Here is a 23,612-nt window from a genome sequence, read left to right as displayed (position 1 = left end):
TTATTGTGTTTATTATCTCCCACCCCTCTTTTCCCCTTGATTATTTAGTATTTTTGTAATGTTATTAGTGTCTTCTACCATTAAAACTGAGGCAAAGTATTTATTCAACTCCTCTGCCATTTCCTCGTTCCTCATTATTATTTCCCAAGCTTCATTCTCTAAGGGGCCTAAGTTCACTTTGGCCTCTCTCTTCCTTTTTATATATTTAAAGAAGCTGTTACTATCCATTTTTATATTACTTGCTTGTTTACCCTCAAAGGTTATTTTCTCCCTCTATTACTTTTTTGCTCATCTTCTGCTGGTTTTTAAAACTTTCTCAATCCTCTGACTTAGCACTAATCTTTGCTACATTTTATGTTTCTTCTTTCCACTTGATTCTATCCTTAACTTCCTTGGTTAACCATGGTTGGTTTATTCCCTTCCTCGAATCCTTCTTGTAGTTGTGAGCCATGAACTATTTTCTTAAACGTCTGCCATTGTTCATCGACCATTTTTTCTGCTAAAATCCTATCCCAGTCCACTCCAGCTAACTCTGTCCTCATTCCTTTATAATTACCCTTATTTAAGTTTGGCACAGTTGTCTCCAACCCAAGTTTCTCACTCTCAAACTGAAAACTGAATTATACCATGTTACGGTCACTGGTGCCTCGGGGATCTTTTACTCTGAGGTCATTTATTAAACCTGCCTCATTACACATTACCAGATCCAAAACAGCCTGCTCCTTGGTTGGATCCACAACATTTTGTTCTTGGAAACTGTCCCGAATACACTCATGAATTCTTGCTTGTGGCTACCTCTGCCAAATTGATTTTCTCAATCTACACGAAGAGTAAAATCACCCATGCTTAATGTACAGCCCTTTTTATACACCCTCATTATGTCCTGATTTATTTTCTGTCCTATAGTATAGCTACTGTTAGGGGGCATAAAGACTACTCCCACCAGCGTCTTCTTCCCCTTATTACTTTTTACATCCACCCCGATGGACTCTACATCTTCCGATCCAAGATCATTTCTCGTTATCACACTTATTCCATCTCGTACTAACAAAGCTACCCCACCACCCTTTCCTTCCTGCTGTCCTTTTGAAAATTCACATACCCCTGAATATTCAGTTCCCAGTTTTAACCTCCTTGCAACCATGTCTTCAAAATGGCTATAAGATCATGCCCATTAACTTTTTGTGTCGTTAATTCATTTATTTTGTTCCGAATACTACATGCACTTAAGAGCCATTAATTTTGCATTTTTACCATGTTTTCCCCATTGGACCCTATTTGCAACTTTTTTTTAACGTTTGTACACTCTGCCCCTTCCTGTCACACTCTGGGTATTATTAACTAAATAGCTGCCCTGAATGGTGCCATATCCTTTTCCTACATATACCCTCTCCAGAACCGCACCCCGCACCCCCCCCACCCCCCGTCTATTTAGTTTAAAACCCTCTCTACAGCCCTAGGTATTCAATTCACCAGGACACTGGTCCCAGCATGGTCCAAGTGAAGCCCGTCCTACCGGAACAGCTCCCTTCTACCCCAGTATTGGTGCCAGTGCCCCATAAACTGAAGCCCATTCTTCCCACACCAAACTTTGAGCCACGCATTTAACTCCTTGACATTAGTTACCCTATGCCAGTTTGCCCGTGGCTCAGGTAGTAATCCTGAGATTATTACCCTGGAGATTCTGCTTTTTAATTTAGCTCCTAGTTGTTCAGAGCTGTTTCCCTGCACTCATGTCAAATTGGGGTTCGTGAGGTCACATTGTGGTTCGTGACATCGCTCTGCCGCTGGTCTCGCTGCAGGTAGCCCTATCGATCAGCGCCTTTTATCCTCTACCGTAGACCTCTCGCTCAAAATATTTTGAGCCCAACAACTGCATGCACTCAGTCCACTCTCCATGGGTCCTTTCAAAATGAAGTCTTCCTGCTCTCCGCGCTCTTTTTAAAATGAAGTCACCCCAGTCTCTTTTTAAAATGAAGTCTCCCCATTCTTTTTAAATTGAAATTGGCCCCTGCTGTTTGTTTTAAGCTTAGACTTAAACGTGGGATGCATGATTGGGAAATTTGCTGATGATATCAATGGTTTGGTTCAGTGGGTGGAGCAGTGCTAAATGGAACTCAATCCGGAAAAGCGTGAGGTAATGCATTTGGGGAGGGCAAACAAAGCAAGGGAATACTCAATAAACAGTAAGCTTTTGAGAGGGTTTGGGGAAGTGAGACACCTTGGAGTGCATGTCCACAGGTCCTTGAAGGTGACAGGACAGGTGGACAACGTGGTCAAGAAAGCATATGGAATACTTTCCTTTCTTGAGAATGGTGATATATTTCCAAGTCAGGATAGTGAGTGACTTGGAGGGGAACTTCCAGGTGGTGGTGTTCCCATTTATGTGCTGCCCTTGTCCTTCTAGATGGTAGTCATCATGGGTTTGGAAGGTGCTGTCTAAGGAGCCTTAGTGAATTCCTGCAGTGCATCTGGTAGATGGTGTACACTGCTGCTACTGTGTGTTGGTGGTGGAGGGAGTGAAAGTTTGTGGGTGTGGTGCCAATCAAGCAGACTGCTTTGTCCTGGATGGTGTCCAGCTTCTTTTGTGTTGTAGGAGCTGCACTCATTCAGGCAAGTGGGGAGTATTCCATTACATTCCCGACTTGTGCCTTGTGGATGGTGGACAGGCTTTGGGGAGTCAGGAGGTGAGTTACTCATCGCACGATTCCTAGCCTCTGACCTGCTTTGTAGCCACAATATTTATATGGCTAGTCCAGCTCAGTTTCTGGTCAATGGCAACTCCCAGGATGTTGATAGTGAGGGATTCAGTGATGGTAATACCATTGAATATCAAAGGGCGATGGTTGGAATCTCTCTTGTTGGAGATCGTCATTGTGTGACACTTGTGTGGCGTGAATGTTACTTACCACTTGTCAGCCCAAGCCTGCATATTGTCCATGTCTTGCTGCATTTGGACATGGACTGCTTCAGTATCTGAGTCGTCGCGAATGGTGATGAACATTGTACAATCATCAGCGAACATCCATTTTTCTGACCTTTTGATGGAAGGAAGATCATTGATGAAGCAGCTGAAGATGGTTGGGGCTAGGACACTACCTTGAGGAACTCCTGCAGTGATGTTCTGGAGCTGAGATGACTGACCTCCAACAACCACTACCACCTTCCTTTGTGCTAGGTATGACTCCAACCAGCAGAGAGTTTTCCTGATTCCCATTGACTCCAGTTTTGCTAGGGCTCCTTGATGCCACATTTGGTCAAATGTTGCCTTGATGTCAAGGGCAGTCACTCTCACCTCACCTCGGGAATTCAGTTCTTTTGTCCATATTTGAACCAAGGCTGTAGTGAGGTCAGGAGCTGAGGGGCCCTGGCAGAACCCAAATTGGGCATCAGTGAGCAGTTTATTGCTAAGCAAGTGCTGCTTCATAGCACTGTTGATGGCCCTGTCCATTAGGGCAGGACTGCAGAGCTTAGATCTGAACCGTTGGTTGTGGGATTGCTTAGCTCTGTCTATCACTTGTTGCTTATGCTGTTTGGCCTGCAAGTAGTCCTGTTTTATAGCTTCACCAGGTTGACACCTCATTTTTAGATATGCCTGATGCTGCTCCTGGCATACCCTCCTGCACTCTTCATTGAACCAGGGTTGATCCCCTGGCTTGATTGTAATGGTAGAGTGAGGGATCTGCCAGGCCATGAGGTTACAGATTGTGTTCGAGTACAATTCTGCTGCTGCTGATGACCCACAGTGCCTCATTGATGCCCAGTCTTGAGTTGCTAGATCTGTTCGAAATCTATCCCATTTAGCACAATGGTAGTACCACACAACACAATGGAAGATATCCTCAATGTAAAGGCGGGATTTCGTCTCCACAACAACTGTGTGGTGGTCACTCCTACCAATACTGTCATGGACAGATGCATCTGCGGCAGGCAGGTTGGTGGGGATGAGGTCAAGTATGTTTTTCCCTTGTGTTGGTTCCCTCACCACCAGCCACAGACCGAGTCTAGTAGCTATGTCATTTAGGATTCGGCCAGCTTTGTCAGTAATGGTGCTATCGAGCCACTCTTGATGATGGACATTAAAGTCCCCCACCCAGTGTACATTCTGTGTCCTCGCCACCCTCAGTGCTTCCTCCAAGTGATATTCAACATGGAGGAGCACTAATTCATCAGCTGAGGGAGGGTGGTAGGTGGTAATCAGCAAAAGGTTTTCTTGCCCGTGTTTGACCTGATGCCATGAGGCTTCATGGGGTCCGGAGTTGATGCTGGGGACTCAGAGGGCAACTCCTTCCCGACTGTACACCACTGTGCCACCACCTCTGCTGGGTCTGTCCTGCCAGTGGGGCAGGACATATCCAGGGCTGGTGATGGTGGAGTTTGGGACATTATCTGTAAGGTATGATTCTGTGAGGATGACTACCTCAGGCTGTTGATTGACTAGTCTGTGAGACAGCTCTCCCAATTTTGGCACCAACCCCCAGATGTTAGTAAGGAGGACTTTACAGGGTCGACAAGACTACGCTTGTCTGCTTCATACTGCAGATGCCAGAGATATGAAATAAAAACAAAAAATGCTGAAAATACTCAATAGGTCGGACAGCATCTGTGGAGAGAGAAACAGAGTTGATTTTTCAGGTTTTCTGATGAAAGAGCTATAACACAGATGCTGCCTGATCGTCTGAGTATTCCCAGCATTTTCTGTTATTAATCACAAAAGCATGATCTGGTCATTATCTCATTGCTATTGTGGGACTGTACTGTGTGCAAATTGGCTGTCATGTTTACTGTTACGATGTAGGAAACAGGTTTCATTCAAATTGCTCTGGGACATCCTGAGTTGTGAAAGGCATTATATACGTGCAAATTCTTCCTTTTTCTTCCACCTGCCGAGCTGTGAATAATCAGTCACTGGAGGCCAATACAGGCAACTAGAAACAAAGTTCGGAGCTCAGCAAAAGGAGTTTTTAAATTCTGAATTAAGGCGTCGAGGAGTCCGGGGAAAGTTTTCAACATAAGCTGTTTTTATATTAGTTTAAGTGGCCTGGCTGGCTCCTGGTGCAGCTAATTCCAAATTAAATTTGACTGATTTGTTAATTTGCGAGGAAATCTAATTTTGTTGGCTCAACTGGCTCTTCTTGGAAGCTGCCGTTTGCAAACCTGGGCCAAGTTTCTTTTGGGACCGCTGCTGTCAGCAGCAATGCTGAATGTTCAGGGCACGTAGCACTATGCTGGTCATGCACAAGTGGAAGCGCAGGATGACAGGTGGAAGCATGAACATAGCCACCTCTCATTTACATGCAAAATGCAGTGAGAAGCAGCAGTTTAGCTTGAACCCATGCACTAAGCTTCTCACTCAATGCTGTAGTATAATATTCTGGCCAATACATTTATCATGATCAGTGCAATGCTTACGAAAAATAAAACAGAGGCTGAAACAAAACAGGGAGTGGCAGCAAAGTGGGATGAGCTTTGTTTACTGCCCTTCCACTCAACTAATATATGGGAGGAGGGCGTGAAAATAAAGGTTGAGGTCACCTTTTTAGACCAATTATTATGGGTAGAAGGGTGACAAACATACAAAAATAAAAGGGCCATGAATAAAGGATCTGATAATGAGTCACAAGCTCATTGCCGAACATATTGCACGTATGTGGATTAGCAACCACAAGTCTCAAGGCAGCAAGGATTCTTGAAATATTTCTTAAATTACACAAGTCAGCACAACTTTGTGAAATATTAATCATGTTTTTAAAATTCCCTTTTTGAACAGCAAAACAAGCAAAATTTTAAAAAAATTTATCCACAGATTTGGACTTCGTTGGCTAGGCCAGCATTTATTGCCCATCCCTAGTTGCCCTTGAGAAGGTGGTGGTGAGCTGCCTTCTTGAACCGCTGCAGTCCATATGGTGTAGGTACACCCACAGTGCTGATAGGAAGGGAGTTCCAGGATTTTGACCCAGTGACAGTGGAGTAACGGCAATATATTTCCAAGTGAGGATGATGAATGACTTGGAGGGGAACTTCCAGGTGTAGGTGTTCCCATGTGTCTGCTGCCCTTGTCCTTATAGATGGTAGTAGGTTGTGGTTTTGGAAAATGTTGTTGAAAACGTCTTGGTAAAATCCTATAGTGCATCTTGTAGATGGTACACACTGCTGCCACTGTGCGTCAGTGGTGGAAGGAGTGAATGTTTGTGGTGCCAATCAAGTGGGCTGCTTTGTCCTGGATGGTGTCAAACTTCTTGAGTGTTGTGGGAGCTGCACTCATCCAGGCAAGTGGGCAGTATTCCATCACACTCCTGACGTGTGCCTTGTAGATGGTGGACAAACTTTGGGGAGTCAGGAGGTGAGTTATTCTTTGCACGATTCTTAGCCTCTGACCTGCTCTTGTAGCCACAGTATTTATATGGCTGGTTCAGTTCAATTTCTGGTCAATGGTAACCCCCCGGATGTTGATAGTGGTGGATTCAGTGATGGTAATGTCATTGAACATCAGTGGGCGATGGTTGGATTCCCTCTTGTTGGAGATGTCATTGCCTGGCGCTTGTGTGGCACGAATGTTACTTGCCATTTGTCAGCCCAAGCCTGGATGGTGTCCAGGTCTTGTTGCATTTGGACATGGACTGCTTCAGTATCTGAAAAGTCGCGAATGGGGCTGAACATTGTGCAATCATCAGCGAACATCCCCACTTCTGACCTTATGATGGAAGGAAGGTCATTGATAACGCAATTGAACCTAGTTGGGCTGAGGACAATACCCTGAGGACCTCCTGCATTGATGTCCTGGAGCTGAGATGACTGACCTCCAACAACCACAACCATCTTCCTTGTGCTCCAGCTAACGGACAGTTTTCCCCCTGATTCCAATTGATTCCAGTTTTGCTTGGACTCCTTGATGCCACACTCGGTCAAATGTTGCCTTGATGTCAAGGGCAGACACTCTCACCTCACCTCGGAAGGTCAGCTCTTTTGTCCATGCTTGAACCAAGGCTGTAATGAGGTCTGGAGCTGACTGGCCCTGGCAGAACCCAAACTGGGCATCAGTGAGCAGGTTATTGCTAAGCAAATGCCGCTTCACAGTGCTGTTGATTACTGATGATGGAGAGTGGACTGATGAAGTAGTAATTGGCTGGGTTGGATTTGTCCTGCTGCGTGTGTATAGGACATACCTGGGCAATTTTCCACATAGCTGGGTAGATGCCAGTATTGTAGCACTTCTGAAACACCTTGGCTAGGGCGCGGCAAGTTCTGGAGCGCAAGTCTTCAATGCTATTACAGGAATGTTGTCAGGGTCCGTAGCCTCTGCATTGTCCAGTACCTTCAGCCGTTTCCTGATATCACTTGGAGTGAACCGAATTGGCTGAAGACTGGCATCTGTGAACGCTAGGGACTTCCGGAGGAGGCCGAGGTAGATCATCCACTCGGCACTTCTGGCTGAAGATTGTAGCAAAGGCTTCAGCCCTATCTTTTGTTCTGATGTGCTGGGCTCCTCCATTATCGAGGATGGGGACATTTGTGGAGCCTCCTCCTCCAGCGAGTTGTTTAATTGTCCACCACCATTCATGGCTGGATGTGGCAGGACTGCAGAGCTTAGATCTGATCCGTTGGTTGTGGGATCACTTAGCTCTGTCTATCACTTGCTGCTTATGCTGTTTGGCATGCAAGTAGTCCTGTGCTATAGTTTCACGAGGCTGACACCTCATTTTTAGGGATGTCTGGTGCTGCTCCTGGCATGCACTCTTCATTGAACCAAGGTTGATCCCCTGGCTTGATGGTAATGGTAGAGTGGGGGATATGCTGGGCCATGAGGTTACAGATTGTGTTTGAGTACAATTCTGCTTCTGCTGATGGCCCACAAGACTGGATGCCCAGTCTTGAGCTGTTAGATCTATTCGAAATCTGTTCCATTTGGCACAGTAGTAGTGCCACACATAGTGGAGGGTATCCTCAATGTGGAGGCGGGACTTTGTCTCCATAACGAGTGGTCACTCCTACCGATACTGTTATCTGTAGCAGGCAGGTTGGTGAGGATGAGGTCAAGTATGTTTTTCCCTCTTGTCTGTTCCCTCATCACCTGCCACAGACCACAGTCTAGCAGCTGTGCCCTTTAGGCCTCGGCCAGCTCGGTCAGTAATGGTGCTGGCGCGCCACTTTTGGTGATGGACATTGAAGTCCCCCACCCAGAGTACATTCTTGCCACCCTCAGTGCTTCCTCCAAGTGGTGTTCAACATGGAGGAGTACTGATACATCAGCTGAGGGAAGTCATCCCTACTTACTGCTGTAATTGATTCCTTGATCAATATTGCGATAGCCTCTCTTTTTCCTCCTCCTCTGTCTCGCCTGAAGACCCTATATCTTGGAATATTGAGCTGCCAATCCTACCCCTCTCTCAACCATGTCTCTGTGACAGCAGTGGCATCATACTTCCATGTGTTAATTTGTGCCCTCAACTCATCTGCCTTATTCGTCATACTCTTTGCATTCAAATAAATACCATCCAACCTTGCCAAACTCCCTTGTGCCTTAACTGGCCTATAATTTCTATGCCTTCCAGACTCACTTGCTCTCTCTTCTAATGTTGGCTGTGCATCTCCCTCTGCTGAACCTCCTCTCAGGATCCCATACCCCTGCCAAGTTAGTTTAAATCCTCCCCAACAGCACTAGCAAATGTCCCTGCAAGGTTGTTGGTCCCATTCCGGCTCAGGTGCAACCTGTCCGCCTTGTACAGGTCCCCCCACCCCCAGAAACAGTCCCAATGTCCCAGAAATCTAAAGCCCTCCCTCCTGCACCATCCCTCCAGCCACGCATTCATCTGGACTAACCTCCTATTCCTATACTCACTAGCGCATGGCAACGTATGTAATCCAGAGATTATTATCTTTGAGGTCCTGTTTTTAAATCTTGAATATCTTTTTAAGAGAGGGTCTTCCGCTCACGGACATTTATATTTTAATGACCGTCAAGAAGCATGTTCACACAAGTTAATCCTTTGTGCAGGAATCACAAAGTCCTTAATAGGCCCTACTCTTTCCCTAGTTATCCTCTTACTCTTAATGTACTTGTAAAATGACTTTGGATTTTCCTTTATTTTACCTGCCAATGTTTTATCATGCCCCCTTTTTGCTCTCCTAATTTCCTTTTTAAGTTCCCCCCTACACATTCTATACTCCTCTAGGGCTTCCGCTGTTTTGAGCCATTGGTATCTGCCATAAACCTCCCTTTTTCTCTTTATCTAATCCTGTATATCCCTTGACATCCGTCCGAACGGGCAGATAGGACCTTGGTGTAACGTCTCAACTGAAAGACAGCATCTCTGACAGTGCAGCATGCCTTCCTGCACTGGAATGTTAGCCTTGAATTTTGTGCTCCAGCCCTGGACCCAGGCTTGACCTGGATCCTTGTGATTCAGAAATTAGACTGCTACCAACTAAGCCACGGTCAAGCCTCTCAAAAGGATCCTGAGAGCACAGTGACGCCTCAGTGCTGTGCTTTAGTCCTGGAGGTGCTGCCTTTCAGATGACCTGTCAAATGTTTGTGACAGCTTACTAATGCCAAATTGGTTGCCACATTGACTACATTACAACAGTGACTACATGTCAAAAGTATTTCATTAACTGCTTAGAACTTGCGGACATCCTGAGGTCGGAAGGATACCAGAATAATGGTGTTGCTTCTCTCTTCTTTTTAAAAACATCCAGGGAGGTAGACTGATCTTCTATGTGAGAACCCCTCTGAGCACAAGAGCTGCCTTAAGGTAGGAGCTAGCTCCAAGGAATACCAGTTCTTCAGGTTCTGGGCTGCCAATCTACAGTACTCTTTCAAAGATATTTTTTAAAAGGAGATTAGTCCATAATGACAGGTCAACACTTTATTCAGTCAGGTAATTGTCTTTTGGGTTGTTATGGACTAGGTTAACATCTCAAAAATAGAACAATAATAATAAAGTGGTTAGTGAACCACAAAAATCAACTATAAGAGTGAGCAATACTCTTGATAAAAAAACACTGTAATAAAAGGTAGGCAACGTTGAAATTATTTAAGCATCCTTTTAAATCTGTCAAAGGAATTGGCCTACAAGATTATGCAAAATATTCATACCTTACAAGTCTTCAAGTGTGGTTAGGTTGAGCTATTGTTGTAGGTTTTTTTCAATAGCTGCACATGCTCCCTGCAGTTGAGCAAGATTGTTGTCATCAGATTCAACTTATTCCCCTCAAACTCCAACCTGATCATCATTTCTCCCTTTCCCTGACGAAACAGCAAGATTGAGACTGGGAATTCGTCAATTGTGGGTAAAGCCCAGAGGACACTTCTATCTTTATGTTTGTGCATTTTATATTCATCATTCTCCCAGGTGAACTTTTGTTCCTGATAATTTCCAAGCAAGGAATTCCAATGATTTCCTCTCTCAAATTCCTGCAACTTTTAATGGTGCACATGCATTGGGAGAGGCTCAAGGAGTGGATTGTGGCGGGGGGGGGGGGTTCAATGTAAAGACGTCACCATCCCACAGTTAGAAGTTAGTCTACAAATAATTGGACTGACTTTCATTTAAATTATCGTTGTAAGACTTGGTTCTGCTTCAGCTGCTTTATTGCAGTGCCATATAAATGCCACTAGCTGTGGATTTAGGAGATGCACCTTTATGCTGGCAATGTGGTAGAAAATAGCACCATTACACAGGCAATTTTCCTCATGTCTCCTCTGGTTCTTTTGCCATTACCCTTAAATCCTCCTGTGTCCTCCTGACCCTCTGCCTTTGGAAACAGTTACTCCTTATTTACTCTACCAAAACTGTTCATCTCTTTCAAATCTCCTCTTTACTTTCTCTGCTCTAAGGAGAGCAAGCACAGCTTTTCCAGGCTCTCCAGATAACTGAAATCCCTCATCACAGGTACTATTTTAATAAATCTCAATTCTCACTCTCTTAAGGACTAGATATTCTTCTTAAAACTTGGTCGCCAGAATTAAACACCTCCAGCTGAGCCTTTACAAGTGTTTTATAAAGTTTTAGCATAGTCTATGCCTCAATTAATAAAGCCAAATATCAAATATACTTTTTTAACAGCCTTCACAGACACCCTACAGTATCTCTGCTCCTTCACTCACTTAAAAATTGTACAAGTTTATATTTCCTCCCCTCATTCTTCTCGTCAAAATGTATCATAACAACAGCAACATGAATTTATATTGCACCTTTAATGCAATTAAAAGTTCCAAGACAATTCACAGGAGCATTATAAAATGAACTAGAACACCGAGCCATATAAGGACATACTAGAACAGATGACCAAACCTTTGGGCAAAGAGGTAGGTTTTAATGTCTTAAAGGAAGAAAGCAAGGTAGAGAGGCAAAGAGGTGTAGGCAGGATATTCAAGAGCTTAAAGCCTAGGTAATAAGGTATGGCCACAAATGGAACAATTAAAATTGGGGATGCACAAGAGGCCAGAATTGGAGGAGCACAAATACCTTGAGGAGTTGCTGAACTGGAGAAACTTACAGAGATAGGAAGGTGTGAGACCATGGATGGATTTGAAAACTAGGATGAGAATTTTAAAATCAAGACGTTGCTTGATTGGGAGCCAAAGTAGGTCACCGAGCACAGGGGTGATAGAGGAATAGGACTTGGTGCAAGTTAACATGCAGGCAGCAGAAGTTTGGATTATGCCAAGTTTATGGAGGGTAGAATGTGGGAGACCAGCCAAGACTGTGTTAGAATAATCAAATCTAGAGGTAATGAAGGCTTAAATGTAGTTCACTCTGAATATCAATATTTCTAGTCTCTCACCATTTACAAAACTATTCTACTTTACCATTTGGGACCAACATCCTTTCGGGGAGGTTTGCTAGTGCTGCTGGGGAGGGTTGAAGCTGACTTGGCAGGGGGTATGGGATCCTGAGAGGATGTTCAGCAGGGGGAGGAGATGCACAGCAAAAATTAGGAGAGAGAGCAACTGATTCTGGAAGGCATAGAAATTACAGGCCAGTTAAGGCACAAGGGAGTTTGGCAAGGTTGGATGGTATTTATTTTAATACAAGGAGTCTGACGAATAAGGCAGATGAGTTGAAGGCACAAATTAACACATGGAAGTATGATGTCATTGCTGTCAGAGAGACATGAGAGGGGCAGGTTTGGCAGCTCAATATTTCAGGATATAGGGTCTTCAGGCGAGGCAGGGAAGGAGGTAAATGAAGAGGGGGTATTGCAATATTGATCAAGGAATCAATTAGAGCAGTAAGGAGGGATGACATCTTAGAAGGCTCTTCAAATGAAGCCATATGGGTAGAACTGAAAAGCCAAAAAGGAGCAATCACATTGCTGGGAGTGTAAGATAGGCCCCCAGTGAGAGACATAGAAGAGCAGATATGTAGGCACATTTCAGAGGAGTGTAAAAATAATAGGGTAGTAATAGTGGGGGATTTCAACTTCCCCAACATTAACTGGGTTAGTCATAGTGTGATAGGTTTAGAGGGAGTGGAATTCTTAAAATGCATCCAGGAGAGCTTTTTAAGCCAGTACGTAGAAGGTCCTACAAGAGAGGGGGCGGTCTGGACTTAATTTTAGGGAATGAAGCCGGGCAAGTGGTAGGGGTATCAGTGGGGGAGCACTTTGCAGATAGTGATCATAACTCCGTTAGGTTCAAGGTTGTTATGGAAAAGGACAAAGGTGGGCCAGAAATCAGAGTTCTAAATTGGGGGAAGGCCGATTTTAATAAGATCAGATATGATTTGGCCAAGTGGACTGGGAGCAGCTACTTCTAGGTAAATCTGCATCAGAGCAGTGGGACTCATTCAAGAATGAAATAGGGAGAGCACAGGGCCAACATATTCCAGTAAAGACAAAGGGTGGGGCCAATAAATCCAGGGAACCCTGGATGTCGAGGGATATACAGGATTGGATAATGAGAAAAAGGGAGGCTTATGGCAGATACTGAGGACTCAAAACAGCAGAAGCCCTAGAGGAGTACAGAATGTGTAGGAAGGAAATTAGGAGAGCAAAAAGGGGGCATGAAAAACATTGGCAGGTAAAATAAAGGAAAATCTAAAGTTATTTTACAAGTACGTTAAGAGTAAGAGGATAACTAGGGAAAGAGTAGGGCCCATTAAGGACCATAGTGTTAAGCGTGTGTGGAACCGGAAGATGTAGGTAGGGTTCTAAATGAATACTTTGTGTCAGTGTTCACGAGTGAGAAGGATGTCGTGGGTATGAAAATCAGGCAGAAGGACTGTGATATAATTAAAGAAATTAACATAGAAAGGGAGCAGATTCTAACTGGTCTGGCAGCCTTAAAGTTAGACAAATCTCCATGCCCAAATGAAATGTATCCCAGTATGTTGAGTGAGGCAAGGGAGAAGATAGCAGGGGCACAGGCAATAATTTGCAATACCTCCTGTGGCCAAAGAGATGTGCCAGAGGACTGGAGGACAGCCAATGTGGTATTGTTATTCAAGAAGGGATGAAGGGATAAATCAGGGAACTACAGGTCAGTCAGTCTAACCTCAGTGGTGGGGAAACTATTGGAAGCAATTCTGAGGGACAGAATTAATACACTTGGAGAGGCAGGCATTAATCAAGGACAGTCAGCATGGTTTTGTTAAGGGGAGGTCATGTCTGCCCAATTTGATTGAATTTTTTGAATGAGGTGACCAGGTGTGTAGATGAGCGCAATGCATTTGATGTAGTCTACTTGGATGTCAGCAAGGCTTTTGATAAGGTCCCGCATGGGAGACTGATAACGAAAGTAAGAGCCCATGGGATCCAAGGCAATTTGGCAAATTGGATCCAGAATTGGCTGAGTGGCAGGAAGCAGAGGGTGATGGTCCAGGGGTGTTTTCGTGACTGGATGCCTGTATCCAGTGGGGTTCCACAGGAATTGGTGTTGGGTCCCTTGATCAGTAAGTTCACGGGTGACACAAAAATTGGTGGGGTGGTAGATAGTGAGGAGGATAGCCTTAGATTACAGGAGGATATAGATGGGCTGGTCAGATGGGCTGATCAGTGACAAATGAAATTTAAGCTGGATAAATGTGAGGTGACAGCAAATGTAAAGGAGAGAACCTTTTACGGTATCAGCTGACATGGGGGCCAAGAGGGGAAGTTGGGTGAACAGCAGTTTAGTGGGAATAGGATTTAGGGTTCAGAAGGAGGGAACATTTCACAATTCTTTGCATTAAATTGCAAATGCCACGTATCTGCCCATTTCCCCAATCCACGTCCTCCTGAAATCTGTACTATTTTTCTCCTTGTAACTACATTTCTGAGTTTCAAATCATCCTCAAACTTTGAAATTATGCCCTGTAAACTCAAGTGTAGGTCATTAATGTTGATCAAAACAGCATTGGGCCTAATACCAACCCTGGGCAACACCAGTATGTCCTTGCCTCCAATCTGAAAAATAACCGTTCACCACTACTCTCTGGTCTTCTGGCCCAAGCCATTGTCCATTTAATCCCATGGGCCTTAATTTTGCTAACAAATCTACTTTGTGGTACTCTGTCAAATGCCCTTTGAAAGTCCATATACTCAACATCAACTGCATTACCCTCATCAGCCTTCTCCTTTACCGTAGGTATTTAAAATTTAAGAAGGCAGTGAAGATACCAAATTGGAGGAGTTTGCAACAGTTGCAATAAGCAAAGATGCAACTTTCCAAATTTGGTGCAGAGTTTCAGAGGCCTTGGCTATCTGACTTCTCCCAGAGCTTCCTCAAAATTTTTGAATCAATTAAGTTTTATACAGTAGATCTACAGCATACCTTTAAAAAGATGGGGAAACAAATTCAGACGCCTTACGAGATCTGTGGAGAAACGGGAGTTGTGTGCTTTATTTGCTATGGGTCGGAAGGAGGAGGGGGAGGGGAAGGAGGGGAGAGAGACCCTTTCATTTTCTGCCTTTCCTCAGTAAGAAGAGCCATGGTAAGCAGGATCTGGTGAGTATTTCTTCTGTCCTTAATATTCTCCAAACTAGAGGAAGTAATAGTAAAGGGAGTAACTTAAGTGTAAGTCATGGCAGGCAGCTCAGTCAGTGCTCCTTATGTGGAAAGTTAGGGATGCCTCTAGTGTCCAGGTTGGCCATGTATGCAGGAAGTGTCTCCAGCTGTGGCTACATGAAATTTGCATTTTGGAGCTGCAGCTGTGGATGGAGCCACTGTGGAGCATTCATAAGGATGAGATCTTCATGGATAGCATATACAGTGTTGTGGTCACAGGGAAAGAATGCACAGGCAGAAAGGGAATGGGTGACTGCCAGATAGAGTAAAAGCACTAGGCAAGTTGTGCAGGAGCCCCCTGAGTCCATCTCTTTCTAACAGTTTTTCTGTCTTGGATACTGCTGGGGGAGATGGTTTCTCAGGGGAATTCAGCAACAGCGAAGTCTGTGGCACCATGAGTGGCTCAGCTACATGGGGGAAGAGAAAAAAAGAGTGGGAAAGCTAGTGATAGAGGATTCTATCCTAAGGGAAACAGATAGACATTTCTGTGGCTGCAGACATGACACCAGGATGGTACGTTGTCTCCCTGGTGTTAGGGTCATGGATGACACTGAGTGGCTGCAGGACACTCTGAAAGGGGAGGGTGAACAGCCAGAGGTTGTGGTCCATATCAGTACTAATGACATAGGTTAAAAGAGGGATGAGATCCTGAAAACAGAACATAGGGAGCTAGGAAATAAATTAAAAAGCAGGACCTCAAGGATAGTAATCTCAGGATTTACTGCCAGTGCCATGTGCTAGTGAGATCAGGAATAGAACAGGCCAGATGAATGCATAGCTGGAGAGATGGTACAGGAGGGAGGGATTTAGATTCTTGAGGCATCAGAACCTGTACAAGCTGGATGGGTTGCATCCCAGCAGGATCAATATCCTCGCAGGGGGTATTTGCTAGTACTGTGGGGGAGGGTTTAAACTAGATTGGCAGGGGGATGGGAACCTGAGTGGGGAGACACGAGAGGGAAACAAAGATAAGAATGAAAGACAGAAAAGTAGAAAGCAAAAATGGAAGGTAGCGGAAACAAGGCAGCAAATAGGGCCACAGTACAAAAAAATGTAAAAATCTTAAAAAGACAACTCTAAAGGCACAATATCCAAATGCATGGAGCATTCGCGATAAGGTAGTGAATTAACAGCGGAAACATATGTAAATGGGTACAATATGATTGCCATTATGGAAATATGGCTGCAGGGTGACCAAGGCTGGGAACTGAATATCCAAGGGCACTTGATATTTAGGAAGGACAAGTGAAAAGGAGGTGGTGTGGTGTTGTTAGTTAAGGATGAAATCAGTGCAAGAGAGAGGGTGGAGCCAAGAAGCAACAAGAGGTGGAAAACAATAGTGGGAGTTGCCTATAGGCCTCCAAACAGTAGTAGTAGTAAGGTAGAGGACAGTGTTAAACAGGAAAGAGATGTATATAACAAGGGTACTACAGTAATCATAGGTGACTTAAACTACTTATATAGACTGGACAAACCAAATGAGCAATAATACTATGGCAGGTGAATTCCTTGAGTGTATACAAGATAGTTTTTTTAAACCAGTATGTTGAGGAACTGACTAGGGAACAGGCTATCCTAGATTTGATATTGTGCAATGAAGAGGAGTTAATTAATAATCTTGTTGTGTGGGGTCCTTTAGGGAACAGTGACCATAACATGATAGAATTCTTCATTAGGATGAAAAGTGAAGCAGTCCAATCTGAAACTAGGGTCCTAAATCTAAACAAGAGAACTACGAAGTTGAGGTGTGAGTTGGCTAAGATAGATTGAGGAACGTCATTAAAAGGCATGCTGGTGGATAGGCAATAGCTAATATTTAAGGAACTAATGTATGCAGTTATACATTCCTGTCTGGTGCAAAAACACAACAGGAAAAGCGGCCCAACCACGGCCAACAAAAGAAATTGAGGACAGTAGTAGGTCCAAAATGGAGTCATATAAAGTTGCTAGAAAAAGTAGCAAGCCTGAGGATTGGGAGCAGGTTAGAATTCAGCAAAGGGGGACCAAGAAAGTGATTAGGAGGGGAAAAATAAGTGAGAGAAAACTTGCAAGGAACATAAAAGTGGGCTGTAAAAGTGGACTTACAAGTACGTAAAAAGATTAGTGAAGACAAATGTAGTTCCCTTACTTTCTGAAATGGGAGAATTTATTACAGAGAACAAGGAAATGGCAGAGTAATTAAACAACTACTTTAGTTCTGTCTTCACAGAGGAAGACACAAAAAACTTCTCAAAAATGCTGGAGAGCCAAACTTCTAGTGAGAACGAGGAATTGAAGGAAATTAGTATTATTAAAACAATAGTGCTGGAGAAATTAATGGGATTGAAAGCTGATAAGACCCCAGGCCTGATAATCTACATCCCAGGGTACTAAAGGAGGTGGCCATGGAAATAGTGGATGTGTTGGTTATCATCTTCCAAAATTCTGTAGATTCTGGAAACAGTCCTGGCAGATTGGAAGGTGGCAAATGTTACCTCACCTATTTAAAAAAGCAGGGAGGGGGAAAACAGCAAATTACAGACCGGTTAGCCTAACATCAGTAGGAGGGAAAATGCTAGAGTCTATTATAAAGCGTGTGCTAAGGACACTTAGAAAATATCAATGGGATTAGACAGAGTCAACATGGATTTATGAAAGGGAAATCACGTTTGACAACCTACTGGAGTCTTTTGAGGATGTAACTAGCAGAATAGATAAGGAAGAACTAGTGGATGTAATGTATTTGGATTTTCAGAAAGCTTTTGATAAAGTCCCACAGAAGAGGTTAGTGTGTAAAATTAAAGCACTTGGGATTGGGGGTAATATATTGGCATGGATTGAGAATTGGTTACAGACAGAAAACAGTAGGAATAAACGGGTCTTTTTCAGAGAGGCAGGCAGTGACTAGTAGGGTACTGCAGGAATCAGTGCTTGGACCCCAGCTATTCACTATTTATCAATGATTTGGGTGAGGGAACCAAATGTAATATTTCCAAGTTTACTGACGACACAAAACCTGGTGGGAATGTGAGCGATGAGGAGGATAAGAGGTTTAAGACAGGTTGAGTTAGTGGACAGATGCAGTGTCACGTGGATAAGTGCAAAGTTACCACTTAAGTAGGAAAAACAGAATGGCAGAGTATTATTTAAATGGTGATAGATTGGGAATTGATGATGTATAGAGACACCCAGGTGTCCTTGAATACCAGTCATTGAAAGCAAGTACGCAGATGCAGCAAGCAATTAATAAGGCAAATGATGGATTGGCCTTCATTGCAAGAGGACTGGAGTACAGGAGCAAGGATGTCTTACTGCAGCTGTACAGGGCCATGGTTGAGATCACACCTGGAGTAGTGTGCGCTGTTTTGGTCTCCTTTCCTAAGAAAGGATATACCTGCCATAGAGGGAGTGCAGCGAAGGCTCACCAGACTGATTCCTGGGATGGCAGGATTGTCGTATGAGCAGTGATTGGGCCAACTAGGCCTGTATTCACTGGAGTTTAGAAGAATAAGGGGATCTCATTGAAATGTATAAAATTCTGACAGGGGTGGACAGACTGGATGCAGGGATGATGTTTCTTCTGGCTAGGGGGTTTAGAACAAAGGGTCACAGTCTCGGGATACAGTGTAGAGCAGTTAGGACTGGGAAGAGGAGAAACCTCTTCATTCAGGGTGGTGAACCTGTGGAATTCTCTACTACGGAAGGCTGTGGAGGCCAAGTCACTGAATATATTTAAGAAGGAAATAGATTTTTAGACTCTAAAGGCATCAAGGAGTATGGGGAGAGAGTGTTGAGAGAGGGTCAGCCATATCCTATTGAATGGTGAAGTAGGCTTGAAGAGCTGAAGGACATACTCCTGCTCCTATTTTAAACAGACTTTTCTGTAAGCATGACTGGGCCTGAGAAGGAGTTGGCAAAGAAGACTCATGATTCACATATCCAAGCAAACGATCTGGGAAAAGATCTCCATACAAAAGAAGTGAAGGAATGATCTTGGGGCTGCAGTCTAGGTTAGGAGGGGTCTGGCTAAGGTATCTGTTCTCTGGTCATTGGACAATTGAATGAGTAAAAGTAATTAAACAGATAAATAATGAGAGATATCCACTGGCTCCTAAAATAAGCTATATAAACAGGCATTTGAGAAAGAGAGGCATGCAGACAGATGAGGAAGGGCTCACCAAGGTGAATTCATGCTGGCTTAGGTTCAACACCTCAGCCAATTTGAGACATGACAGATGAAGAACATCACCACAGGCTACAAAGATCAAACTGTTGTGGCTAATCTTCTGTCTGTCTGATAAACGACCAGTAAACCTTCTCACCTGCGACTTGCTGTTGACGATTGCATCAGATTTTGGAAGTAAGTCACCATAGCTCAGTCAACCAGAGAGCTAGCACTGGACCTAGTCATCAGGGATCAGATGTAGGTACTATCTGGCCAAGAGGTGGAGACAACTGTTGAAGGAAATTCAGTAAGAAACAAATTTGGACAGCTTAAGAGAGAAAGTATGAGGAAAGATAATACCTACAAAAGCTACTCAGGTATTCATAATGAACAGAGGCTTGGTAAGGAAATCAAACCTGAAAGAGGTAGTTCAAACAAGAGGGTAGTTGAGTCAATGAAGCAGCCTGAAAGAAGGGAAATATTTCAATCATATGAAGATCTTTGCTCAAAGTAGACACATGCTGTAAAGGCAATGCTTATGGACTGGTGAGTTGTTGGACTTGGAACTGGAATGGTGCACATTGAGGAAAGATTAAAAGGGCTCCCAAGGGAGAGAAAGGGATCATGCAGAGTCCTTGGTAGGGTAAATAAAATATGGAGAAACCAATCAGGGCTTTATAAATCATACACACAAAGACTGCTGCGGACTCAAAGATATGATATGCAAAGAAACAATTGCTGGTATATGCAAAGGAACAATTGCTGGTATAATTTCAATGTTTGAAACAGGAGAGGAATTTCAAAAAGAAATTAAGTGGAGGACAACCTGAACAAAATCAAAAATAATGATTTGACTTTCTGGAATAAAGGATTGTTGTAGATTTGCATGCTTCTCTTTCTTTGCTCCTTCCAACATTTGCTTGTTTTGGTATATAGCTTCTATGTAGCTGTTAGTGACTATATCCACCTGTTGCTATTGTTCAAACATGCAATCATTCACATTTGGGGTCTGGATTCTTTTTCTACCTTTGCCCCATCTTATTGAACTTAAATGATTCTTCCTAATTACATTCATGATCCTTATGTGTTTCATTGTTTCGGTGCAACCAATTTCTCCTATGCCAGGCTTTATCTTCCTGATGAAGACAGCAATATGGAGAGTGGAGTAACCAGTCAAAGACTGGTCAGTTCTAAAATGATGGGTGAAGATAATGTTTTAAAAACTAGCTGTGGTCTCTAGCCTAACTCAGTACAATTTTTATGTCCACAGTTTGTAAGCTACATTCAAACAAAATTGTATTGTGTTTTATTCACTTTTATATGCATAACTGATCACCTTTAGTGTGCCAGCTTAACTTTCAGACTACTGACAAAAAGAATATTTGAGGACCATGATTTCATACCTGTGACTGAGGTCATGGTTTAGTGGCAGCAGTGATCCTCATGTTTCAGAGACCTGGACAACCTACAGCAGGCACTTCAAAGCAAAAGAGAAATGCCACCAGTAGTGCCTTTGGAAGATCCTTCAAATCCGGTGGCAAGAAAAGCAGTCAAACAGTACGGTTCACTCAAGCCAACACGTCCACCATCAAGGCATTAGTCACTCAAAACCAGCTTTGCTGGGCAGGAGGTCGCTCTTCTGCCTGTCACAAAACTCCTGAAGCAACTGCTCTACTCAGAATTTGGTTATAGCAAGAGGCTACCGGGGGGCAACAGAAATGCTTTAGGGATGTCCTCAAAACATTCCTGAAGAAGTCAAACATCCCTAGCCTGTGATCAACCAAATGGAGAAGGTTCATTCAGTAATGAACCAAACACATCAAGAGATTTCATCAGAGACATGCAGAGATGGAGTTGAGGCTTCAGATTGCACAAACTTTCAAACAACTCAACTACCTGAGTATCACCTGCCTCACATGTAGCAAAGTCTTGCGAATTGTTCATCGGACTAATCAGCCATCTCAGAACCCATCAAAATGGAGCAGAAGCAAGTCATCCTCAATCACCCAGGGATCACCAAAGAAGAACTGTATATTCCTTTTAAATGGAATTGAGCATTGCCTAAACTCTACTCTTCTAATGGCATTTAAATAGGCTGAATTGTTCGACTCTGACTTAGGCCAAGTTGGTTGGAACCTTCAGAGGGATAGTTTAGATTAGTTTATCTCTTGCAATTGGCAAGATTACAAGAAAGGGGTACTTCATATATAAAGGTCAACTACAACATAATAGGTTAGCATAGATTAGACCATTCGAGGACCAATGGTGCATAATTACTACCAAATAATTAAGTCTAAAATAATGTCTGATGTTGAGACTTTGCTGTTTTTCATGTGGCATAACAGGGTATCTAGTGACTAAAGCAATTTAGAGAAAGGATTTATGTTCATTATCCTGATCGCATGATCAAAATCTTAGCTGATTCTTAAGTCAGTGAAAATAGCCTTAAAACCATTGTGAGCCAAGACTGACATAGGAGAATTTATATTGCAGAAGCCAAAATAACTGGGATATGAAGGACAAAATAACAAAAATTTTCAACCAACTAAGAGGGAAGCCATGAGAAACAGTGCACATCTTGTAATGAATTCAGTTAGATCCAAATAATATGCTGAAATTTCAATTTTGAATCCTGAGATAGCTTTCAACAGCTGTAGTTAAATAAAAACATTTTTAAAACGTGCAATTAGAGCGCAGAGATTGAATATTTCCCCCAATGTTCTTTCAATGAACAACCTGCCACAAAGAGATTAACTGTCAAGTCATCTGTGCTATATTTGGAACTTAGCTGCATTTAACATGGCTGCCACATTTGCCCAAATACCAGTCACTGAACTTAAATGATGTTCTGAATGTGACCTGCTTTGAGAATGTTTTAGGAAGTGGTCACAAGGTGTTATGTAAACACGGGTCTTTCTTTCTTCCCACATTGAGTATAGAAACTGCTGCTTCTACTGACCTACAAGCCCCATTCATCTCTCCTTACAGACTATAGAACGCAAGCCTGGAGCTCAGATTTTCTCTTTCTCTATAACTTGAGTGCGTGCTTTTGGATTAGTGCCAGCATTCCTGCCTCAGTGAGAACATGCAGAGTTCCAAACCGGCTGCAGACAGTTCTAGTAAGCGGAGACCTCTGAATTCAGAGGTGATATCCTGTGGGTAACCTCACATTCAATTGTGGGTGCACTCATCCATGCCATTATATGGTTTGTTGAAGTCCATAAAACCTTCCTATTATATAGGACTAACTGCCCTATCAACTGGTATAAAGATAGTTACAGCATTGAAAGGAGCATTCACATCATGGTGTCAGACTGTTAATCAACCTGCAAATCTTTCTATTACTTCACGTAATTCTCCAAGGGAAGCTTGCGAAGATACAAAAACAACTATAACAGGAATTCAATTTTCATTAGAATGATTGACACTGCATAAAGCATCTAGAGTTGGAGTATGTCCAAGGTTGCTAAAAATGGGTTCCCATGTTCATGGTACAATAGTCTGCGATTTAATATATTTAAAGCTCAGTAAGTGCTCAGTACTGAGGTGAGTTGCTAACGTTTACAGCAGGACAACCAGGTTTTATCCAATGTTCATTTTCTAATGGAATTCAGAGCTTGAGATGATTCTTCAACAACTTAACTGTATTGGATTCAATTATATTCTCCGCACCTTCAACTACAGCATTGCCTAAAACATTTATCTTTTTGCAACAAAGCACAATTCAACAGATAAAGTACATTTCCTTCATCCAAAGAACTCGCTTACTCCCTCCTGAAAGCACAGAATCTCATTAGGAAACTATTGAGCGAGTCTTGCCCAACCTCAAATTCCTCACCCAAGTATTCACTCAACAAGCAGATACCTGAAGACCATGGATAGAATCCACAGTAAAGTACCAATTACGTGTACTTTACAAGATAATCAGGTTAGGAGTAGGAACCCAGAAATATCTAATCTTTACAAAGACTGGGGGCAATAAGTTCGCCCTTCACTATCCATACTGCCATGTAGTACAATGCATAAGAGCAGAAATGGGGCCTCCTGCCAGGCATCTCTCAACAACAGGGATGCATCATTTACTTCACCATGCTGTTGAAGACAAAGCTGTCATTTGGACGAAGCCATTAAAATAAGTATCTGCCGTTATGCTGTTTCTGGATCTATACAATCCTCAAAGTTTACAGTGGTAACAATCTAAATCATTACTCATATTGCTGTCAAACTGATTTGAGCAGGGGCCAGGACTGCAGCAATAAGATACCGATAAAGAACATTCTCCTCCGGATACTACCATGGATGCTGGAATTGCTGCACGCTAAATTAAACAGACTATTAAATTTGTATCTTGCAACATCCATCGAGTATAATAGATATTTTGTCATGGAAAAATCTGAATTGTACCGAGAAATAAAACTGATCCCTCCAAACAGCACCACTGTCCATGATATATCAATCAAATTCAAAACCTGCTCAGAG

At 43.1% G+C, this 23,612-nt stretch overlaps 1 protein-coding gene across 9 annotated transcripts in view; it reads right to left on the bottom strand.

The window, feature by feature from the left end:
- The window catches only part of yaf2 (YY1 associated factor 2), a 208,066-nt gene that overhangs the window by 34,229 nt on the left and 150,225 nt on the right, over nucleotides 1-23,612 (bottom strand). The window contains exon 2 of one of the 9 annotated variants that reach the window (XM_041215532.1): nucleotides 19,291-19,423. The exons of the other annotated variants lie outside the window; for them this stretch is intronic. Within the exon in view, the coding sequence (XP_041071466.1) occupies nucleotides 19,291-19,340 (50 nt within the window). The 5' untranslated portion in view covers nucleotides 19,341-19,423. The remainder of the gene's footprint in view (nucleotides 1-19,290; nucleotides 19,424-23,612) is intronic. 9 annotated transcript variants of the gene reach the window in all.

Source organism: Carcharodon carcharias, chromosome 21, assembly GCF_017639515.1.
Source record: "Carcharodon carcharias isolate sCarCar2 chromosome 21, sCarCar2.pri, whole genome shotgun sequence".
Classification (NCBI taxonomy): domain Eukaryota; kingdom Metazoa; phylum Chordata; class Chondrichthyes; order Lamniformes; family Lamnidae; genus Carcharodon; species Carcharodon carcharias.
Note: the sequence above shows the minus strand (reverse complement) of the source record. Positions and strands in the feature narration are given on the sequence as shown.